This window comes from Nilaparvata lugens, chromosome 4, assembly GCF_014356525.2.
Source record: "Nilaparvata lugens isolate BPH chromosome 4, ASM1435652v1, whole genome shotgun sequence".
Classification (NCBI taxonomy): Eukaryota; Metazoa; Arthropoda; class Insecta; order Hemiptera; family Delphacidae; genus Nilaparvata; species Nilaparvata lugens.
The window spans coordinates 21,925,174-21,947,529 of NC_052507.1; the positions used below are offsets into that span (position 1 = coordinate 21,925,174).

At 33.5% G+C, this 22,356-nt stretch overlaps 2 protein-coding genes across 2 annotated transcripts in view; one reads left to right on the forward strand and one right to left on the reverse strand.

Annotated features, from left to right (window-relative positions):
* LOC111046355 (hypoxia-inducible factor 1-alpha) overlaps nucleotides 1-17,938 on the forward strand; it is a 108,447-nt gene extending 90,509 nt beyond the window's left edge. The window contains exons 8-13 of the mRNA XM_039426951.1: nucleotides 58-842; nucleotides 4,540-4,781; nucleotides 6,740-6,984; nucleotides 7,066-7,193; nucleotides 7,872-8,062; nucleotides 15,223-17,938. Coding sequence (XP_039282885.1) covers nucleotides 58-842; nucleotides 4,540-4,781; nucleotides 6,740-6,984; nucleotides 7,066-7,193; nucleotides 7,872-8,062; nucleotides 15,223-15,414 — 1,783 coding nt within the window. The 3' untranslated portion in view covers nucleotides 15,415-17,938. The remainder of the gene's footprint in view (nucleotides 1-57; nucleotides 843-4,539; nucleotides 4,782-6,739; nucleotides 6,985-7,065; nucleotides 7,194-7,871; nucleotides 8,063-15,222) is intronic.
* Nucleotides 17,939-19,658: 1,720 nt separating this feature from the next.
* LOC120350823 (nucleoporin Nup43-like) lies at nucleotides 19,659-22,319 on the reverse strand. The gene is made up of 2 exons (XM_039425711.1): nucleotides 22,130-22,319; nucleotides 19,659-20,135 (listed from the first exon to the last, which is right to left on the reverse strand). Exons 1-2 carry the CDS (start codon nucleotides 22,317-22,319, stop codon nucleotides 19,822-19,824), a joined length of 504 nt encoding a protein of 167 aa, XP_039281645.1. The 3' UTR covers nucleotides 19,659-19,821.
* Between the last annotated feature and the right edge of the window lie 37 nt (nucleotides 22,320-22,356).

The following is a 22,356-nucleotide window of genomic DNA, read 5'->3' on the forward strand; positions in this document are numbered from 1 at the left end:
TCTCATCATCATGCCGAATGTTTGTTTGTTGCACGTGTATGCATTTGCCTGTTGCAGTGGAATAGAGAATCGCAATGAGATCTACTCATGCACTCAGCAGCAGCAGCAGCAACAGCAGAAGCAGCAGCAGCAGCTTGTCAAGGTGGAGCTGAAACCGACGGCAGAGTCTAGGTGTGGACCCGTGTCGGTCACGGAGGCGGTCTTCCGCAAAGCAGCCACCATCAAAACGGCCCCCGCTCCCGCCCCCAAGCCAGCGACCATCCTGCCGCAAGTCATACCCATCACGCCTGACTCCATCAGGAAGAAGGTCATCCCCATTCAAGTCATCAAGACCCTCGAAGCTCATCACAAACGAAAGCTAGCTGATCAACTACCTCAGCCATCGAAGATTGCTAGGTCTGGACAACAAGACGAAGTTGACACGCTTATTGACAGTCTGTCTAGAGCTAAACCATTCCCTGGACCACAGCCGGCTACCCTGAAGGTTATTGCTCCTGCTCCAAGCGGACCACAACCAGCCACACTCAAAGTGATTGCTCCAGCTCCACAACCTGCAACCTTGAAGGTCATTTCTCCAGCTCCATTGGGGCCACAATCAGCAACTCTGAAAGTCATTTCTCCAGCTCCAACTGGTCCACAACCAGCAACTCTGAAAGTGATTGCCCCAGCTCCCACTGGATTGCAGCAGCAGGATAGTTCCTCTGGACCTCAGCTGTCCACGTTGAAGGTCATTGCTCCGGCCCCAACTGGACCGCAAACTGCTACCACCAAGACATTCGTCCCAAAAACAAAGGAAATGAACAAGGGATACCTCTACATCGAAGATGAATCCGGTATCACAAGTGAGTATACATTTTTACATTTTTTTTTCAATCTCAGAGCACATCTAACACTTTAGATCCATTTATGTCTATCCAATCGTCATCCCTCCCATTGATCAAGGACAATCCTTGGGCTCATGTGGGCATCATCCTCACCAGAAATATTCTTGTGCCAAATATTTGATCAATTTCACAAGAACCTGTCCTTCCTTTAAAACTTTTTCTTATAATAACTAATCACGTATGAGTTTTTTACTAGTTTTTTCAAGTTGAACCCTTAGGACAAGTGTAGAGGTCTCACTGTGATAAATGTAAAAATTGAAAAAAAAAAATGTTTTCAACCAGCTCTGTGGAATATCACTCCACATCGGGCTGATTTGAACAATTGATTTCAGTTCTGATTAAGAAACTATTATTCCACTCTTAAACCCTTCATACAAAACAAACTTCTTGATTTTGTGAGTTCCTGAATTGAAACTTATTGCAAAGTATTCAACAGTCACAGAGTGATTCAGGAAGCTCATGTGAGGTGGGTATTGATCCACCAACTTTATGGAGCAATGAAACCGTTATTACCCTTTCACCTATTTTCATCATCATGATTTTATTCTAAACTATCTTGAGAAAATCAAGCAATCTATATTATTCCAAGAAATAATTTATAAGAAGGAATAAATTATATTCTATTCTATTCTATAAATTAATGCAACTAATTATATTTTATGTAGAGAATCAATACTCTGGTAATTTCTAATGCATTTGGAAAGTAAAATCCATTCATTAAATTACATCAAATAAATGAATTGAATAAAGTAATCCTTTTGTTATAATGTATTTTCATTAACATTTTCAAAGTTTTTTTTAGAATACTACTAAGCTAGTGCTAATATATCACCAATGGGAACAAATAACAATATTTATAGTAGCCCAGCAATTAGCAAGTCAGTATTCATAGCTAGAAATGTTCATAAATAATATTGTCAAATCTTTGGAATTCTACTTCAATTAGTAAACTATTTTCCACTACAATATGTACTGGTTTTTAGACTTTTGTGTCACAAAAGTCAAGTTTTCCTGTTTGATAATAATTTACAATAGATAATAATAGTTGAACGTCCTTATGCATCTTTACAGAACTCAAATGTTGTCACAGCTTGTAAATTAGCTGTGAAAAAACCTGCCAGTCTTAGTTGAAACAAAGTGAGAGATTTCGAAAACTTGCAATCCACTCTTTGACTGTAGCAAATTTTTTTCAAAATTCTACATGATAATTCATTCTCCTTTAATAAATGTAAATTTAACAAAAATAATATTCCAAAATGCACAGTATACTGCTCAAACTTATATAAAGAATAAAGTTGCATTTATTTCTGTATTGAAAAGTAGGCCTACATATAAAAAAAATTCTAACTCAGTTCAATTTTGATACTGATACAAATTAATGCATTTGACCTCTTATGATTATTTCTATGCTTCACATACTTTTCTTCAAATCACATACTGCACTAATCATCTTTGTTTTCTACTCGAAAGGCAGTTCTATCACAAAATGCTTTCTTATCAGTATTTAACGGCTATCAATAGCCCACTTGAGCTCTTCTTTAAACAATTCAGATTATGCTCCCCAATTGTATTAAAACTATTATGGTTTCAAATTTGTTGCTCGCCATAAATAATTAACAATTAGGTTGAAAGTAATGATCTGTTTGACAGGCGATGTTTAAGATTGATTTATTTTGAAGTCAAGTCACATTGTGTGAAGATCCATAATAATTCATTTCCATTGCATTTTTCCTATTTTTCAATCCAAACATAATTATCATTCAATTTCTTAATTGCCCAACTTATTTTGAGCCTTATTTTTTTAGTTTTTTTTAGCGTATGGTCTAAATCATATTACTGTGTAAATAGTGAAGAAGACTTATTAAGTCAGTTTCTACTATAATAAATAACTTGTAAAAACAAGAATAATGTATTCACAAACTAAAACAATTTATTTTTCTCATTTTGAAAGTCAAGAAATATACTATTAAAACAACTCTTATTTGTAAATCACTGCACTAACCAAAATAATGCTTTCCACAATTGGAAATTGATTTTAATCTAAATATTTATCATCAATTGAAATTAAATAGAAATTGTTAATTAACTTATTCAATTCGAATAATTTTAATTGAATTCAAACCAAATTTCCAGTGTCTAATAAAAACGTATATCTATTCTTGAGGATTGGAAAATATTGACAATCACTTTTACTAGTTGCTGTCAATTCTGTAATATCAACAAAGGTCTATTTTTTAGATATTCCTCCTCCTCTTTCATGAGTGTTGTAGAAATTATTCATCATTGAACTAAAGGTTTCATAACCAGTAGAAATGGACCACCCTCAATAACTACTTCATTTCAGATGGAAATTATTGAGATATTGTAATTATTCAATTACTGATGTATCAATAATTATTATTAAACGAAAATCGAAATTAAATGCTGTAAATCACCTCGCACTTTATCAAATATCAAATTAATTAATTGTATCCCTTACTGGATACAGAAAAATCATCAACCGACCAAGTTATATAGGAAAGAATATTCAAATCGTCATGTGAAGTTTATTAGTTTCTGAATTTGTGTCTAGAGAAGTAGAAACATTAAGAAGCTCATTCCAGTTGAACTCAAAAACTCAACGTAAGTTTCATTAAAAAATGAATAAGAAAAATTGATGTTACTGACAAAGATAGCTTTGATGGATAGACCAATTGATGGAGGAATGAATAATTTAGAACAAGTGAGAAGGAGGCTGGCAGTAGTAGTAGATTAGAGAGAGATGATGGAGTAATCATCTCATGTGATGAAATAAAGCTGTTAACTGGGAACAAAAAGATATGGCTCTTATAAATGGTAGCTGTCCTATCTTCAAATTTGAACTGTAAAAAGGAGCAGCACTACTGTCGACTGTCGAAAAACATTAAAAGCTCTTTTAGATTAGTAATTAAAAGTTTATGAAATTCAAACAATTGTCTAATTAACCAATTAGTACATTCACCCAATAAAGTATGTGCTTTCCTCCTAAAAACTCCAATACTGCACCTAATTAGTAGCTTGATATCAGTCTAAGAATCACCCTAACAATAAACTATATCATTAGAGAAACAAATGCTGTTTCAAAGACTGTGGTTTAAAGATATTGATTGTATATTATACAAATATATTGAATAAATCAATCAATTAGTATATTTACCCAATAAATTAATGCTTTTCTCTGAAACTTCAATCCTGATGTGAATCAATTACTTTAGAGTAATATAAACTCCGTCTTAATAATTTAATAGCTAACTGTTGTTGGATAATACTCAAGATAGTGAAGGTGATTCAAATAAACTCATTCAGTCAAAACTAAAATCTAACAGAGAAGCAATAATTTAATTCCTTTTCTTCTTTTTTTCTCATTCAATCAAAACTAAAATCTTCCAGAGGAGCAATCATTTAACTCCTATACTTCATTTTTCCCATTGTCCTTGCTAAATTGGATAATTCTCTATCGTATGGGTCTTCCTATTTATTTATTTATTACACTTTCACCCCACCAACTAAGAGGATTTTGCTCTCTCCAATCACCTTCTCTTTGATGAATAGTTCCACAACACTCTTTAAAAACAATCATCCATATTCATATGATGTGCGTACACAAAATCTATAGGAAACGTGGTGTTTGTTGTAGCTAAAGATGAGCTAGACACAGAGGACCTAACACACCTGGCGCCGACGGCCGGCGACGTGTGCATCCCTCTCATTCCGAGCTCGAGCATCTTCGCCGATGTGCTCGACACGTTCATGCTCAACGAGAACTATGGCCCGCTGCTCAGCGACACCTCCAAGGAGATATCACCGGCCAGCTCGCCCTACTTCCACTACCGCGATGACCTCTCTAACTCGGGATCACAGTCTCCAGCTCTCACACATGTTAGTATACTGGATTGGTTCTGTTTGTTATGGTTAGGTAAGGCTAGTTTAGTTTAGGCTAGGTTACATTAGTATGAATTAGATTAGGTTAGGGTAGTTATATTTAGAATAAGTTAGGTTCGGGTTCATTTAGTGTATGTTTCGTTTTAAACTGCTTTAGGAGCGGCCTACAGCGGACCACCAATTACGCCAAGCAAGTCTAAATCCTAAAGCATTTTAAATTGAAGTAAATGTCAGGTTGGCTGATTAGGTTAGATTAGGTTAGCTCTACTGAGATTACAGTTGAATTAGGTTAGGTTTGTGTTTGATTTTAGATTTAGGATTAAATGTTTTAGTTGAAATGTTAGGTTAACTTAGGTCAGGTTAGTTCTGGATATATTTCGGCCTACAACGGACCGCCAATTAGGTAAAGCGAGTCTCAATTATAAAACAGGTTAGCTTATTAGGTTAGATTGGGTATGGATAGGTTTAGCCCTGCTCTCTAATAAATTTTTGTTTTGCAGGGCAGAAAAAATTATACTTGATTCTTATAGTACCAACATATATAGTTTGTTATAGTTTTACGTATTTTCTGGATATGTAAAGTGTGTTTTTCATCCAATAAATTCGAATTTAAATTCATAGGAGTGTTCACATATTGGTAGAATGAAAATAAGTGAAAACTGCTGCAACAAGCAATTGTATTCTTTTCTGCAAGCAGATCAGAGGTACATTGGAAAGCAGAGCTTCATGTTGGGACTGAGTTTTGTGTTTATATGAGCTCTATAGCATCATTCGAATATCTGAACAGCAATTAAGTGAATGTTGCTCTAATGATACAGTGCAGCTAGTAGGTCATCAATGATAATAGTTGGTTAATTCTTTTGTGAACAGATACAATTATGTAAATTGATGTAGGAGAAATTTTCACTTGCCCCACTTGATATACTTCATGTGTGGAATACATATGTGCTGGTAGAGTTTAAGTATCGAGTTGAATATTTATTTATCAAATCAGTACTATATGAACCAATAAACAGTGCAAGTCCATAAATTTCCTCCCTTCCAATTCTCACAACATTGTTTAGTAAAAGCCTAATTACATCCAGCTATGGTTGTTGTTTTTAAATTAGTCTGGCTTGTGACAGCTTTGCTAACTCGAGTTACTAGCGCAAAATTGAATTGGTAATATCACCATTGATGAGGCCGAAATTATTATTTTTTCAATTGAGTAAATACACTCCAGTCCCATTGATATCGGAAAAAGTTTATGATCCAGTTTCTAGGAGTAACAAAAAAGAATTATTTGAAAACTAATGATTAACAATAGTAACCAAACACTAATTTATTCATTTTTCTTTTTTAAATAACATGATTAGGTTCAGAAAGACCCATTTTTTCCAACCCAACAGTTCCTCCTTGAAAAAGCATATGAATTCATTTCCAAAATATTCAGGCTGAAAAGTTTTTACAAAAAAATATTCAAGATATTAGATAATATTCAAGAGATTATGTAAATGGGATTAGAATATTCAAATATAATTTGGAAAAGGTGCAGTTTTGGGCTTTAAGCCTGTTTATTTATTTATTTAAAGATACACATAACACAATTCATTAAAATATTGAGGAAGGACCAACAGGTACAGCCCAAAACTGTTCCTTCCTCGAATTTTTATTTATATTTTTAGAAGACTTTTGGAAGAATTCTACATTAAAGAATGGAAAGAGATGTTGCTCTTTTTTCGATCATTTATACTGAGTTAAGAATGATATTGTATCTATGAATGTATAAATGAATAATTTGCAACAAGCACTAACTAAAAATGGAAAGTTTTATCCATAAATGTACACTATCATGCCTTAGAAAGAAAGGTTGATGATCATGAATAGTACTTGACTTTTGAATTTCCATTTATTCCATTACTGTGGTTTGTTGGTGAATTAAAATAATTACAGTATATTTGTAATGATTGGATCAGAGCCCAGGCGGGTGCAGCCTTCCATCACTGTGCAGCATGGAGGACTCGCCGGCCCTGGAGAGCACACTGCTGGGTCTCGACATCGTTGACAACTCGAGCGTCGACGCCGACGACTTCGCCGTCACGGCGCCCTACATCCCCATGTCCGAGGGCGATGACCTGCCCCTACTCACCGGCGACTTCATGTGGGGGTCGGGCCTCAACTCACCTACCAGCTCCAGTAGTTCCAGTAGTCGCAATGGATGGTGGGTGTCTCATTAATATAGAAAAAACTGTAACACATTTATTCTTCATATATCTTTCATAGAGTGTGTTTTCCTGAACAGGTCTTCGACATCGACATCACCAAGAGAAGACCGGAAACCAGACAGAGATTCCAGTTTAGCCAAATTACTACTCACAAATTCGAATCCAGCCGCTAGGTCCAGTCACATGTCCGTCACCTGTAGAAAAGGTGATTGCTCATTTCCAAACAATATTCATTACCTGCTGAAAAATAAACTTTATATCATTGAATTTATTATCATTACCTGATGGGATCAGCATGAATGTCGATCACGATGTTCATTACATGCAATCTCAAAATTACATAAGAATTCTCTTGAAAAGTCAATATTCTATTATTGCCTACTTTTACTTCATCACGACCAATATAAATCACTATAAATCACATGAGTGATTTCATAAACTTTGAAGGTATTTGTATTAATTTTGCCAAGCTCCGTTTCTATATTATCTCTTATTTTTTATAAAGGACGGAAGAAATTACATATCTAAGCTTTCATTTTATTACTACAAAATCTTCTGGATGTAATAATACTATGTCATAACAAAATAATACAATTAATGGGAAAAGTCCAAATGCCTCAATAAATTTACTTGGAACATGCTAATGTTGGATGCACCAACCAGATCAATATTGTCTTATTGCAGATTATTAAGAATTAGGATTTACTTTTATTGATGAGTATGACTAGGATTACTTTTATTTACTTTTATAATTGTGTTGTATTTATTGGTACAACCTAACATAAGCTTTTCATTTTCTTGTCTTCTTAGGATACAACTTGATTCATTAGTTTTTGAAAACGATGTTTCCATTTTGATAATAGTGTTGTTTGTGTGTGGATAGGAGGAGGAGGAGGTATAGGTGGCGGAGGAGGTGACGGGTGCGGTGACAAGAGGGGGGGCAAACGAGCCGGCTGCCCGGAGCTTAGTCACAATGGCGGATCGGCAAAGCGGAGTCGGCAGCAGCCGTCGATAGCGCGCCCGGGGGTCCTTGACGGCGGGGGGCGCACAAATAGTGTGCTAATGAACCTTTTAGTAAGTGGATGTGATATCAGTGCAGGCTACGTGTGCCTCAACTCGAGAAAACCGTACAGTACTCCGAGTGCAGCCGTCTACAGGCGGCACGCGTCCTACTCGTAGCGTCAGCTACACGACCTCGTGTACTTCCTAGACAAGTAGCCCGCCCGCCTCACACCACTAACTTGTTCACCTCATGGTCCAACCTGCGAATTGGACTCAAATCTACATTTCAGGGTTGCTTTCCAAAAGCATAACAACCTACAATCGGTTTCAATGAGCATTCGAAGGTTTCATTCTCGTCTGCCTCAAATAACTGAACTCCATATACAATAGTTTACAAATCCACAAATAAATTTGAATCAATCTAATCTTTTTCAGACCAGAATATCACAATGAAAACAGTTTACAAATCCACAATCGTTGTGTTTTATCTATTAGCGTTTCATTGTTGTAATATATGTTCCAGATGTCATCTCATCATCTTCAACAAAAACTTTCAATTCGGCAGCCACATTGTGTTCATTTAAAATGATTATTTAGTCGGCTATATGTTTATATTTATTTACCTCATATTATTTTAGTTGAACCAGTTGTATGCATGTTGTTGAAGTTCGCATTCTACTTGAGATGATCTCCTTAGTATCGTTTGTAATAATTATTTATTTAAAGATTGATATATTTGATGTTATGTTATTTTGATTACTGGAATCAAATGATATTTGTTCGAATATAAATTATTTCTTGTTTAAATTTCTACAATTTTCTCTCTAGTTATACTTTCTCTTATATGAAATATTTGTTGGTTAAATGAATTATTTTTCCTGAAATTTGAAAATTTTCTTCCTTGTACTATCTTTCAAATTCTATCTGTTTAGTTTTAATTCATTTCAATATGTTCAATACCGGAACAATATTATTTTTTCAATCACTTTCGTTTTATTTCCTGAATTTTCAATCCTATTGGCAATATTTTCATTTTTCAAACATTTACAATGAAATACTAAACACTTGTGACTCGCAGTAGGAAATTGCTGTTCAATGTTATAAATTTATAAATTCCATCAAAACTTCTTTGAAATGAAATAACCTATTTGAATTTCAGCATCAATCGATTGTAATAATTATAACTATTATCCTATTGGAATTGATGTATGGTGAATGAGTTACCAAGTAGTGCTGGGACAACTTTGAGGATAGTGGACTATTTTAATCTGTAATCAACGGTTAACCGATGCAACTAGTGAGCGAGTAGTGAAATTAATTATTATATCTATATATATTGTTTATTGTTATGAAATAATAAAAAATCTATTGTATTTACAGTAAAAATTTGAAAACTTAACGAGTTTCTTTTATCCTGATTTGATGTTTGAAACGCCTCTGCTTCCTGTATTTGGTGGAGTTTATTCACTTCAAGTTCATCAAACATTGATTTTATTCTGTGCATTACACTATTGATTTTCTCTGATTATCTAATTACTCACGTACTATCTATTTTCTGATAATTTTTATCACATCTGCACTCACCTTTCATTTGTAGAATATCATGGAATATCAGGAATATCGTGATGAATGCCAACAAAATTATGAATTTGAATTTCATGGTATTATTATCCCCACCGTCGCCTGTTGAAATCAAAGGAAAAACTATTTAATTAGATGAGTGGATTGAACCGTTTTTCATTTATTAGTGTACTTACCCATACATGTGTCTGTAAAAATCTCATAAATTGAGTGAATTTCCATGATTGAGTATTAATTTTTTTCTCGTATTGGTGACGGTAATGTTATTATGAACTTTCCCAATGAATAGGATTGATATCTACAACGACGTTTATTTAAAACTACTGTATGGGATCAATGAATACTATCTCACTCAGTAAAAGTCGGTCTATTTAGAAACTCAATTACAGTTTCTTGTCTCAATAACCATACTTGTCTCCTAGTTTATTTCTATGAATTGTCTTAGCTTCCATCAATGCTACATCATTGAAGAGTTATATTTTCGTTTTCTAAACTGCCCTGAGAATAGTTTTGAATAATTGATGGAGATCAAGATACTTAAAGAAACAATAAAACAGAAGATAGCAGATTAAATCATTCAAAGATAGAAGAGTAAATACGAAAGTACCTAATTAAACTATCAACATTCCTGTTTGAACTTGCACAAAACTAGCGATTTGCATTATTCAATTTGAACCAAGAAATTCAAATAAGAGCATAATCGAATTTATTAAAATACTTCTATATTCTTCTAAATCCAAAAACCTTTCATCAAGCCATTGACGATTCTGTCCATAAAACTACAAAAATGTTACTTGCATAGTACCTTTGCTCAATTCATCACTCCATTGTATTTTTTCCCCTCCAAACCACAAATCAATGCAAGACACGAATGATTCACAATGTTCAAATAGTGAGAAGAACGTCAAATATGAGATCCACTATCGATTGATTTACAAGCTGCACCTGTTCTAATAGTGTTAATATTATTGTTCAGTCAAAATCTCTTCCGATGGTGAATGATGACTTCTATTCAGCTTTCAAAGTTGAAATTTTTAGATTGAATTGAAGATGAATTTTATTTTTCAAATTAATAGCATTTAAAGTTTCAAGGAACTTGTTCTCGTCTTGATTTTTTTTCTAATTCAGTAGAGCATAATTAGTATTTGAGGTCTATTACGACTTTTATGCTACAACAAATTACATACTGTTGAAGGATTCCTGTTCCGTTCATAATTTTGAAAATTAAATTCATTGGGTATTGGATAAGAGATAAAACTAGAAAATTTAAGTTCATATTTTACTTTATCATGCGCTTTAAACCGCATCTGTGGTCTTTGTGATTTTTTGCATAGACCTATAGGTTACTTCCATGCTCAATTACTCAAATTATTTGCTGATGATGCTCAAATGAAGATATGGCATCTCCAAAGTACGGTAAATGAGATAAAGGATGATAACAATGTCTGACAAAATGGAACAAGAATATCAGAGGTAGCTTAGAAGAGTCAAAATTTATAACCAATTACCATATATAAATATATCGGCTCACTGTCAATTGAATTAAATTCACCTTATTCGAAAGTAAATAACTGTAAAGATGGTGATAACTGTAAACAGTGCTATCAAAAACATAATATTCTTGATTTTAGATAGTTTTCTATGCAATGAGAAACTATTACTCTGATTTGTAATATTCCAGTTAGCTCATCGAAGTTTTGTCAATATCTATTTAATTTCATTCATTTTTCCGAATTATTTTGATACCGTAGACTACTCTTCTGTTCTAACGGCTAAAGTTACCAAAACTGAAACGGCAAACATCACAATCAAAAACTAATTGCAAGCAAGGATATCTATCCACTGCCACTTATCCATCACTTTGAGTAATGAGAATAATCACTAGATACAATATTCACTAATATTCCTTTCTTATCTGAAAGAAATACAAAATTGAGTTTCGAAATTATTTGCAAACTGTGTCCGGGATAATTTTCTACACTTTTATAATTACATGAGAATGAAATCTATATTAATACAATAATCTAAAGATTCATTTAAAATCTTATAGGCCTATGATTACCTGTCACTTGGTTTATTTATTTATTAGGTTTTCACAATGATCGGAAAAGAAAAATAGGCTATTGCCCAAAACTTTTTCAATTTCCCGATTTAGTTTCAAATTGTCCCAATTTCTCATAGTTTCAATTGAACCTATGTATAATAGGTTATGTCCATTTCAATTTTCACGCCAAATAGTTGTAGTTTTTTTTCTGAATTGTTCTAATTTATAAATAACATATATAATCAATTGATAAAGTTTTCTATCTCTCGAGTTTCACAATTATTTGCAAACTGTGTCCGGGATAATTTTTTACATTTTTATAATTACATGAGAATGAAATCTATATTAATACAATAATCCAAAGATTCATTACAAATTCATATAAAATCGTTTAGGCCTATGATTACCTGTCACTTAGTTGTAGCTTTTTTCCTGAATTCTTCTAATTTATCAATAACATATATAATCCATTGATGAAGTTTTCTATCTATTCGATTGGGACTTGAAACTCTCTTCAAAACAACGTAATTTCATTAGTTAATTTTTTGGAGTCCTCTGCAGTTGAGTAGCGTTGTATGCTTTCTCTAGGGCACTTCAGTTTCCATCTCACAGCACACCATCTTTCTCTCTCTTTCCTCTCGACAGGCATTGTTCAGCTTCCACTTATTGCGAAGCCTTTGAAAGTTGTTCAATGATCTTAATATCATTCGGAGAGAGACCCCATCATGAATAAATTCGAGTGAAAGATAACTCCTACCTTCAATGTAGTTTACATTTTTTCAAGTTGACATCTTTTATTACCCTTGCATTGAATTCGAGTTTTATATTTATTAAATATTTTTTCTCTTCGTCATTGCATAAAATAATATAATAATGATTCTCTTAGTTTGGCTCTATTTTAAAACAATTTCTTGTGTCTTACAAAAATAATGTTCTTGTTGCTGATTGCTTACTAATTGATCAATTACTCGTACACAAATATAATGTTCAACTGGCTATTTGGCCATTGGTGGAATAATAAATTCTATGATCAACTTGAATAAAACTATTTGTATTTACGAGTAGTTTTTTGAAGATAATACTCATTAATACTCTTAAGAAAGTAATAATTCTTAACTTTATCACTGATCTATTATTCATTCACTAATGGTGAACACCAGTCCTATTCACACCACTCCAAAACACAAGATATTTGAGAAATTTTTATTTTCTATCGATGTAGGAAATTATTAAAGGATGTATCATAAGTTCAATAGCCTCAAATTTTATATAAAATATTTGATTTTTAATCACGTGCGTTGTTTCTCTCAATTTAATCTCTTCTTTCAAGACAGTTTTTCTCTCAACTTATTAGCATCTTTCCAATTTTTTAACACAGAGCGTAGGAATAGCCTACTGTCAGGTGAGGTATTACTACAATAGAAGGTCACACCAAAGTGATAACATTTCAATCTTTTCAATAAAAACCTAAAAAACCATTCATGATACGGTACGATCTTGATGGTTAGCTTTTTGGCTGAACATGGTGGTAAAATTGAAAAGGTATAAAAAATTGATCAACATAATTCAAATAAGAGAAATACATTGCGATCACCTGAACAATTTGATTTAAAGAAAGGCCTTATTAGGATAAACATAGCTTGTGTATGTGGAGTCGATAATAGCTTGATATTTTATAATAATTGTCATCATCATCATATTCCTTCGAAATTATATCTTGTTTCCCTTGGTTTGATTTAGTTTGGTGTATCATTCGTTTTCATTGGTGGGCTTACTATAGCCTACTGGAAGACACCCGTTTAAACAATAAATAATCAATACAAATGTAACTTAGATGGAAATGAATGAGAAATTGCATTTGTAACAATCAATGCAAATGTGCGAGTACGGTACTTGGTTAATCATCAAAGCAGCATCCTCTGATAACTCCACCATTGAAGTTGAAGTGTAGCAATGATACGTTTTTTGAGAGAGATAAAAACTACAATATTTAGTTGCTGATAAAATATGAATTATGAACCTACATTTTTATCTGCTGCCCAAGAAATTTGTCTGATTTTTTTATCTCTTCGGGTTCACACTTCCCCTAACTTCGCCCTCCTTTAGGCTTAAAATGAAGGTAGCAATTTTATTATTCACATGATGAGCTCCATCATGAATGTGAAAAAATAATCTTTCTGATATGAACAAATTTTTGGCAAGCTGCCATAGTGTTGTAAAATCTTGCAACTTTGATGGTGTTTGGTTTGAATTCCATTCCGCATTACATTATTTATTATTTCTGAAAAAATTGAGTTACATACGGTATCCTGCATGGAAATAGAATCAAATAACTCTGAATTCAGCAACAATTAGGTAACCATTTTATGAAAAACAGAGAGAGGAATAATTATTGAGGTGAGGACTATCATTGAGGAAGCATACCGCATGCGGTTTATCTGTCGATAAAATGCAATTGCCAAAAAAATTCTACATCTCTAGGGTTCAGAGCAAGGTCACGATGTTCTTCTCTAAAACCTGGATATTTTATAATTTTATTACATAGCTTTATACAAATAATCTATAATAATGTACGAGTCAAAATTATGTTAATCGATTATTCCTAGTCGTATTGTGGATTTGTAAATTGTTGTTTACTGGTTGACTAAAATATTGTTGATTAAAATATCTCATTACTCTTCCTGCTCATTATTGCATCCATTCTAGTTAGCCTATGTCTCTATGATTTTTTTGTGTTTTATACAGTTTCATTGATATATATATATAAATACTTATATATATATATATATATATATATATATATATATATATATATATATAAATTTCCTACGGTTTTCTCGAGTTGACTAGCCTATTATGATATTTTATTATGTGGTGTTATGTGATGGCATTTGCGAATGTTAACATGTTTATAAATTGAAATAATAGCCTATATAACTCAGTTGTATTTAAAATGCAACCTTTACATTGACTACTATTATTTATTATAATCACACGTTCATTATTCATGGTTATATTTGTTACCTATTTTGATTTTCAAGTCATTCTTATTAATTACTTTTTCTATTCTATATTATTTATTGAAATTTGCTCATCCTTTTCATCTTCAAGAATATCAAAGAAATTGTTATTCTATTGTGTGATGGTTTTATGTTTGTTACAAATAATACAATGCATACAATAATTCATAAATTAATGAATTTTCCAACTTGATCCAGTTACACACACATCGATTTTTGGACGTACGATTTCTTGCCGTTCTTTTATACTTGGCGTTCATGTATTTGCCAAGTTCCGTTTAATCTGGTAGATTTCATAATGACGGCAAAGAATCGAACTTCCAAAAATCGATGTGTGTGTAAATATACATATAGAAAATGACTCTTGTCTCACTTTTCTCGAGATTTCTTAGGAAGAAAGTGATAGTTTTTAAATATTTTATTTCTCACCTACTAGTAAATTTCATGCTTAATCACCAGTAAACTGGCAATTAAAGTCTTCTAATAAACATTTATTTTGAAATTTTGATGTATGAAAAAACGTATTCTACAATGTTATTCAATATTTAGGTTTAGGAGACTAATGTGATTTGATGGTGTGTTTACAGGACAGCGGAAGACGGCGGGCGAACGCAGACGGCGACGGCCGAACGCGGCTCAAGTCGCTGACGCTGCTAGATCCGGATGGCACTGTTCCCTCCCTCATGGACCTCACAGAGCAGGACTACGCCGTCAACGCTCCCAGCAGCCTTCTGCTGCACGGCTCCGATCTGCTCACTGCGCTCGATGTGCCCATGTAACGCCACACTCCTATTGTTCTCTCCAGTGAGATTCAAGTTCAACTGTCCGCATTGCTTGAATGGGAAGCTTAGATGTTGTTGATGTATAACTGTCAGCATCAATGCTTCTCAATCAACCAATGATAACAGTTTAACGAGAATCTCTCACTGTAACAACAAGAAAGTGTAGTGCATGGAAGCTGCCCATAGTAATTGTTGTCTACAGTTGAGGTGTATAGAACAGAACCTTGGTGTAGTGTTAGTGTGAGTGAGTTCTCAAGCAGCCAGCATGTGCTAGGCATCAGCTACAGTATGTGTCATATTTAGTGGTAAAGTGTTGTCTGCAAGTGTCTCAGGTTCAGAGTTGCGGTGGACTTCGTGTAGCCTTTGTATTTGCGATGGGTTTCCTCAGACGTGTTCTAGGTAGGCCTATTATAATAGGATTGCCTGAGGCTCCTGACAAATGCATCAGAATAGTACTGAGAAGACCAATAGCAATTCGGAAGGGTCTTCCAGTAATGCATTATTATAGTTCACAGTAGGTCCATTATAATATAAGTTTTTTATGAATTTCAAGAAATGAAGGACTACTGGATATAGTTTTCAAATAAGGCCAGTTTTTTAATGAGGAATAGCTGTAAATTAATATCCAACCATGAATAAATAAAGTGTATCACTCAACTATAAATTGAATCCATCAATTGCCACAAAGTTAATATATATAAATTGTGTTAACAATATTTTGTAATAACATCCTGGGTTTACGTTCTGCATCTACATGCTGGTATATAACTAGAACAAGTGTTTCCATACATTATCATCAACAAACATCGACATTTATTAGTTTTCTGTACGCCCGCGCAGAATTTAGCTATCATGACTGATAGCATTCCGTGAGGTATCCGTATACTTTGAATTTTTGTAGACCGACAGCAACAGTTTTTATTTAGAGGTAATATGAAATATTGATGATAACCAGTCATAAAACTGTCCTTATTTGAAAACAACCTGTTATGGAAATAGCCTTTTACTGGAGATCACTAGTATCTTATCTCTTACAGGTCGATGATTGTTTTATCGCATGTAATCATTACATGACAATGCGGCGAATGTAGCCACTACACAATGTGAAGCTAGTTGTGTTTGAGCATTGGTGATCATGTATTCACCAAATAGACTCGATTCATACATACTGCTACCAATTTTTATACAGTGAATCCAAGATATGTATTATTTCATTTAGTCAACATAAAACATTCTGGAGATCACGGTATTTGTTGTTATATAGTTCATAGGTACGATTTATATATTTGAGTTAGAATAAAAATATTATCAATAGTATAAAAATTAAAAAAATTATATACTATACTGTAGTACTTAGTTGTAGCTTATAAGCAGCATTTTTATTCTGAATATTGATATTTTGAGAAAACTGTGTGACTGAATATGTTGAATGATCAATGGTATTATTTCAAATGAATTTTATCCATCTAGACTTACATGAGTTGCATTATACTTGTTGATCAGGTAATTTTATTATCTGTGTGTAACTTTGCACGTTCCAAACTGTTGTGGAATTGTTTTTCTTAAAAACCACAACATAATAGGCATTTATATAATTTTTGTACAATTTGAATCTACCTCAGGAATTATTTAATTGAAAAATCAAATTTGGACATTATATTATTGAATAATAAAGATGAATTCAACTAAAAAGAATAATGAACTCAAGAGGAAAATAAAAAAATAAATCATTGTTGAGTGATGTTCCACCTTCATTGTAATGTATTTTATACAGCACAGCTAACTACTGTTACGGTAATCGAAACTGCCTTTTAAAAAAGTAAAACTCTAAAGCTCAAATCTCACCGAGAGCTAGGCCGAAATAAAGAACTACCAATAAGGTAGGTACTATAGTAAGCGAAAAAGAGATATTGTAGAACATGCTCTTTTTCCCTGTCCGAGCTGGCTGCCCACTCTTGCGGCCCAACACTTGCTACGTGTAATTTAGGCTTTTTGATTGTTAAAATCTCATTCATGCTTCCCTAAATTGAGTGTGATGTGATAACTTTCAAGTTATTTATGTTTTATGTCGTAAAATTTTAAAAATCGTTCTACGGAAATTACAATTATCACTGTGTGACTGAATATGTTGTGATGATCATTGATAATCTCTTAAATGAATCACAAATATATAAATCTGTAATGATATTAAATTTAATTGTTAATTAAATTTTCTAATATTATAATTCTCAAGGCAAAATATCAGCCTTATAATTTTATTTATAGATTATACAATCACCACCATGATATTATTTTTGAAATGTGAGGAAATCGTGAAATGAAATTACTTTGTATCACCGATATTATTAATCTACTTTACTGCTAAATACTGTAATTGAATATATATTTTAAAACATTATTTGTTATTGAATTTTATGAGTGTCAAGTATTGTATTTTGTCATACATAATTTGGGAAATGATATAAGTAAATGGAGTTTATTAAACTAAGTTGATACTTTTAATAAAAACTACATATTAAAACATAACTGTTTTTATTTTTCATGAAATTTTGTTTTCAGAATATCAAATATAAGTTAACGTCATGAATAATGAAAGCGTTTGGAGTTTGTAGTATGGATTTCTCAAACTCAGTTACATTATGTCAAACATCATCCTGTATTTGTCTTCGATAAAATCCCTATCGTATTGTTGAGTCGCTGTTAAAAGCGACAAGCCTTTCAGGTGTTTTGCCTTGCTGCCTCAGCGCATCTCTAAAAAATCTGGTGTGGCTCATTCACACAACTTTTCTTGCCGTTATGAAAATTGATCACCTGACGCTAGTGTTCCCGCGCATCTCAAGTCTACTATTCAAAGATTTGAGCCAGCTGGTGACAGGGCAATAACGCTGGAGACACACATGAGGTCTGCTATCCCTTCATAGTGAATGATTTAATAGAATCAACAATAATTTGCAACTGAATAATCACATTTTCTCGAATGTAAAGCTTATTTTCAATTTTAGGTGAAAATGTTACTGAACATTAATTGTAGAGATTTTCATGCTCAATCTACTCCACTTGATTTTTTTGTTTCAATTGTATCTGAAGCCTGATAATTGGAAATCTATCTGCATTGATGGGGCAAAGCTCCTGAAATTTTTACAGATATGGGACTTGTGGCAGTTGATAGAGCTTATCGATGACTATTTTAGGTATGAATTTGATCAAAATCGTTGGAGCCGTTTTCGAGAAAATCACGAAAAACCCTGTTTTTGACAACATTTTCGCCATTTTAGCCGCCATATTGAATTGCATTTGATCGAAATTGTTCGTGTCGGATCCTTTTAGTGAAAGGACCTTAAGTTCCTAATTTCAAGTCATTCCGTTAATTGGGAGATGAGATATCGTGTACACAGACGCACATACACTCATACACACACACACACACCACACACACACACACACACACACACACACACACACATACAGACCAATACCCAAAAACCAGTTTTTTTGGACTCAGGGGACCTTGAAACGTATAGAGATTTAGAAATTGGGGTACCTTAATTTTTTTCGGAAAGCAATACTTTCCTTACCTATGGTAATATGGCAAGGAAAGTAAAATAAGAAATTTGTTATGAAAATTCATACATAGTATATCACAAATAATTGAGCGCCATTCAGGTTGGAGTCTTTCTCTTACTCCAATTTGAATAGAAAAAGTTGACATTCAATATATAAAACGTTCTATTTGAAAAATTGCTGATACAGTAGAACCCCGGTTAACCGAAATAAAGGGGAGAGAGCCATTTCGGATAACCTATTTTTCGGTTAATGCCATAAGCTAAAAATAGCCTATTAACATTATGGGTAGGGAAATTAATTAACGTCTATATAATATAATGTGTTATGTCAGCTACAAATAATTATAATGAATTAGAAAATACTTGATAGAAACAGAACAACTAAAGTTACTAGATGGTGGAATACAGAAATCATTGATATTACTTATTCAAATTAATAAAAACAATATAACAACTTGTAGTACCCTAAAAACTTTAAAATATTTTAATAAAGGGTTGTTATATTGTTTTTATCAATTTGAATAAAGTAGCCCATACAAGTGAAGTGATGTTAATTATTAGAATTATTTATGGCACTGATTAGGGTGACCCGGGTTTCGGTTGCCGGGGTTGCACTGCAATTCAAACTGACTTTCAAGGATGAGTAGAAGGTACCGAAATGACTACTGATGCAAGCAGTACTATCCAAAACGATTCAAGTATATTTTAACAAATACGGTTCAGTAAGAAAACTGATCAAAATTATTACAGGTAATAAATACAGGCTGATGTGGTTGATAGTAAACATTTTCAAATGCCAGTTTAACCAAAAGACAACTTAAAGTTTCTAAGTGAACGCTTTTCATAGAATAAGATTTTTAATAACGTAAACAGCCTCGTTGTCACAGCCACAAACAAGACGTGTTCGGTTGAGGTCGAAGCTGTTGATTGGTTGACTGATGGCTGGCATCAGAGCGAACACTTCCATGCGGTTCTTGGCGACGTCTGGGTTGAGCCAGGGATTGTCCTCTATGCCGGCCAGCACCGACATGTCAGAGGCCGACCCCAGAGCCGAACTGCGGGCGACCGCGCTCGTGTTCCAGTGCCAGATCTCGCCATTGGTCGAGCACGTGAACAGATGCTCCGGCCGATCTGGATGGAACTGCAGTTCACTCACTGAAAACAATCAAAACATCAAGTTGATAAGTTACAACCCTACAATTAGCCTTGGGACCGGTTTCTAGGACACTACCTACTTATTAAATCTAATTGACCATTAAACCTTTATACAATGTATAGATTTAGTGGCTCATTAGATTCAATAAGTGTATTAGAAACCGGGCTTTAGTTGTATTATTATCGTGTGAATTTTCCCGATAATCCATCTAGGCATCAGTGTTAGGTTATACTATTTTCAAACGTTGAGAAATATAAACTGTACAAGTTATCCATATAATGTATAGTCATAAAGTTGGCTCAACCGATAAACAAATAGTTAAACCAAATATATAAAAAATTATAGTTACACCATTCTTACTTGACGTTTATAGATACAACCCTTTTGAAGATACTGTACAACATTGACACTAAAAAATTAGTTTAATGTCCGGTTTCATCAAGCTCGGTCAAGAGATGGTCGAACCACAGTATACATACAGTATGGAAACTCTGCTAGTACCCTGGCGCAAAAATCCGCCATCTTGTTAGGAAGTTCCGCACTGTAATAGTATTAATGGGAGGTTCGGATCACTTTACTGATCCGGATCAATTGATCTCGTTCACTGCCGCGAGCCAATCAGAAGACCAGCATTGGAACTTCCCAAGGTTACGTGACGTGTCTAGTATTTGAGCCATATAAAAAGCATTGGTTGGATAGGCGTTTGATTGACAGTTTCCATTCTGTACCTATTCTGTGGTCGAACCGTACCTATTCTGTGGTCGAACCGTGCATGCTTTATATAAGTGGACTGGAATTATCAATAAAAGCTATTTCCATAGAAATCATAATGGGTACGTTCTGGGAACACGGTAAGTGGTAAATTGTCTTAGTTCCACTTCTAGTTTCATGGTAGATTGTTCCATGTCACGTGACTAGTGCAACACTACTTGTTCCCATGGAACGCCACTTCAAAAGTTTTGAAATGGTAAATTATGAAATGCACCGTGGACACAGTGCGAGGCAGGATTTATTATTTACCAGTAACTGGTTTTCGGAACATTTACTGTCAAAATAATTGTTTCCATGGCCACGGATTTTTTTACTGGTAAATTGTGACTGGAACAATTTACTACTGGGAACAATTTACCGTGTTCAATTTACTCGTTGTAAAGCGTAGGCGATTTGAACTTAAGACCGATCTCTTGACCGAGCTTGGTGAAACCAGGCATTACAGTATTAAACATTAGTTTTAAAAATACACAAAATAATAGTTATTCATAAAAATTCTATTAATTTTGTATTGTATTCATGCCTATTCATGAATGATTCATTTATCAATCAATAAACCGATCAAATACCACATTTGTAATTTGAAAAAGAAATTCATGGGATGAGGTTTCCCATACGGACAAACAAGAATGCAGAACCGATGAGATGATGGGTGTGAATTATATGAAATTCATGAGAGGTATCAAATTTTCATCATAATATAGTTTTTTAGTGAGAATTGATTAGTTTCTAACTATACAACAGTTCTTTGAAACCCCCACTTCTTTCTAAATTATACTGGAGATCATTAGTTGCAATATTGTTTGAATATGTTTACAGCTGTACTTTTCTGTAAAGTGAAAAGTTTTTAGCTCAAAAATCTCTAGTTTCATTCAAAATTTAGACTTTTTGAATAATTACTAAGTTACTGTTCTAGATTTTTTTCATTTTAGACTCTAATAGTACCGTACCTATTTCATTCAAAATTTACTCGTTTATCTGAGTATTGAAGAGCGTAAATTGTATTTTGAAAAGTGAAAGTGACATAACCAACATTTTGGTTTGGACAGTATAGTATAAATTGGAAATGGGACAGTCTTGGGCATGAGCCTGTTGTGCCTTTCCTCATATTAAGTAAGTATTCGTACACAATGTGATAAATAAATAAATGTGATAAATATTATGCGTAAATCTCAAAAGTTTATAAATGGAAAGATGATAATTTCTGTGCATTTGCGTTCACCTGATTGGGAATGCGCCGTTAGAACTGTGACCGGGAATGTGTTGTGTCTCAAATCCCACACTGTCAAGGCTCCATCTTCGCCACCAGCTAACACCAGATGTCGCTGGGTTGGGTGGTGGGTCACGCATGTCGCACCAATCTGAAATTTACAACAATTATCACAATATTCAAATTGAAGAAATTGACGCATCTTCTATCAAAACATTGTCGTAGAATATTCTATTACA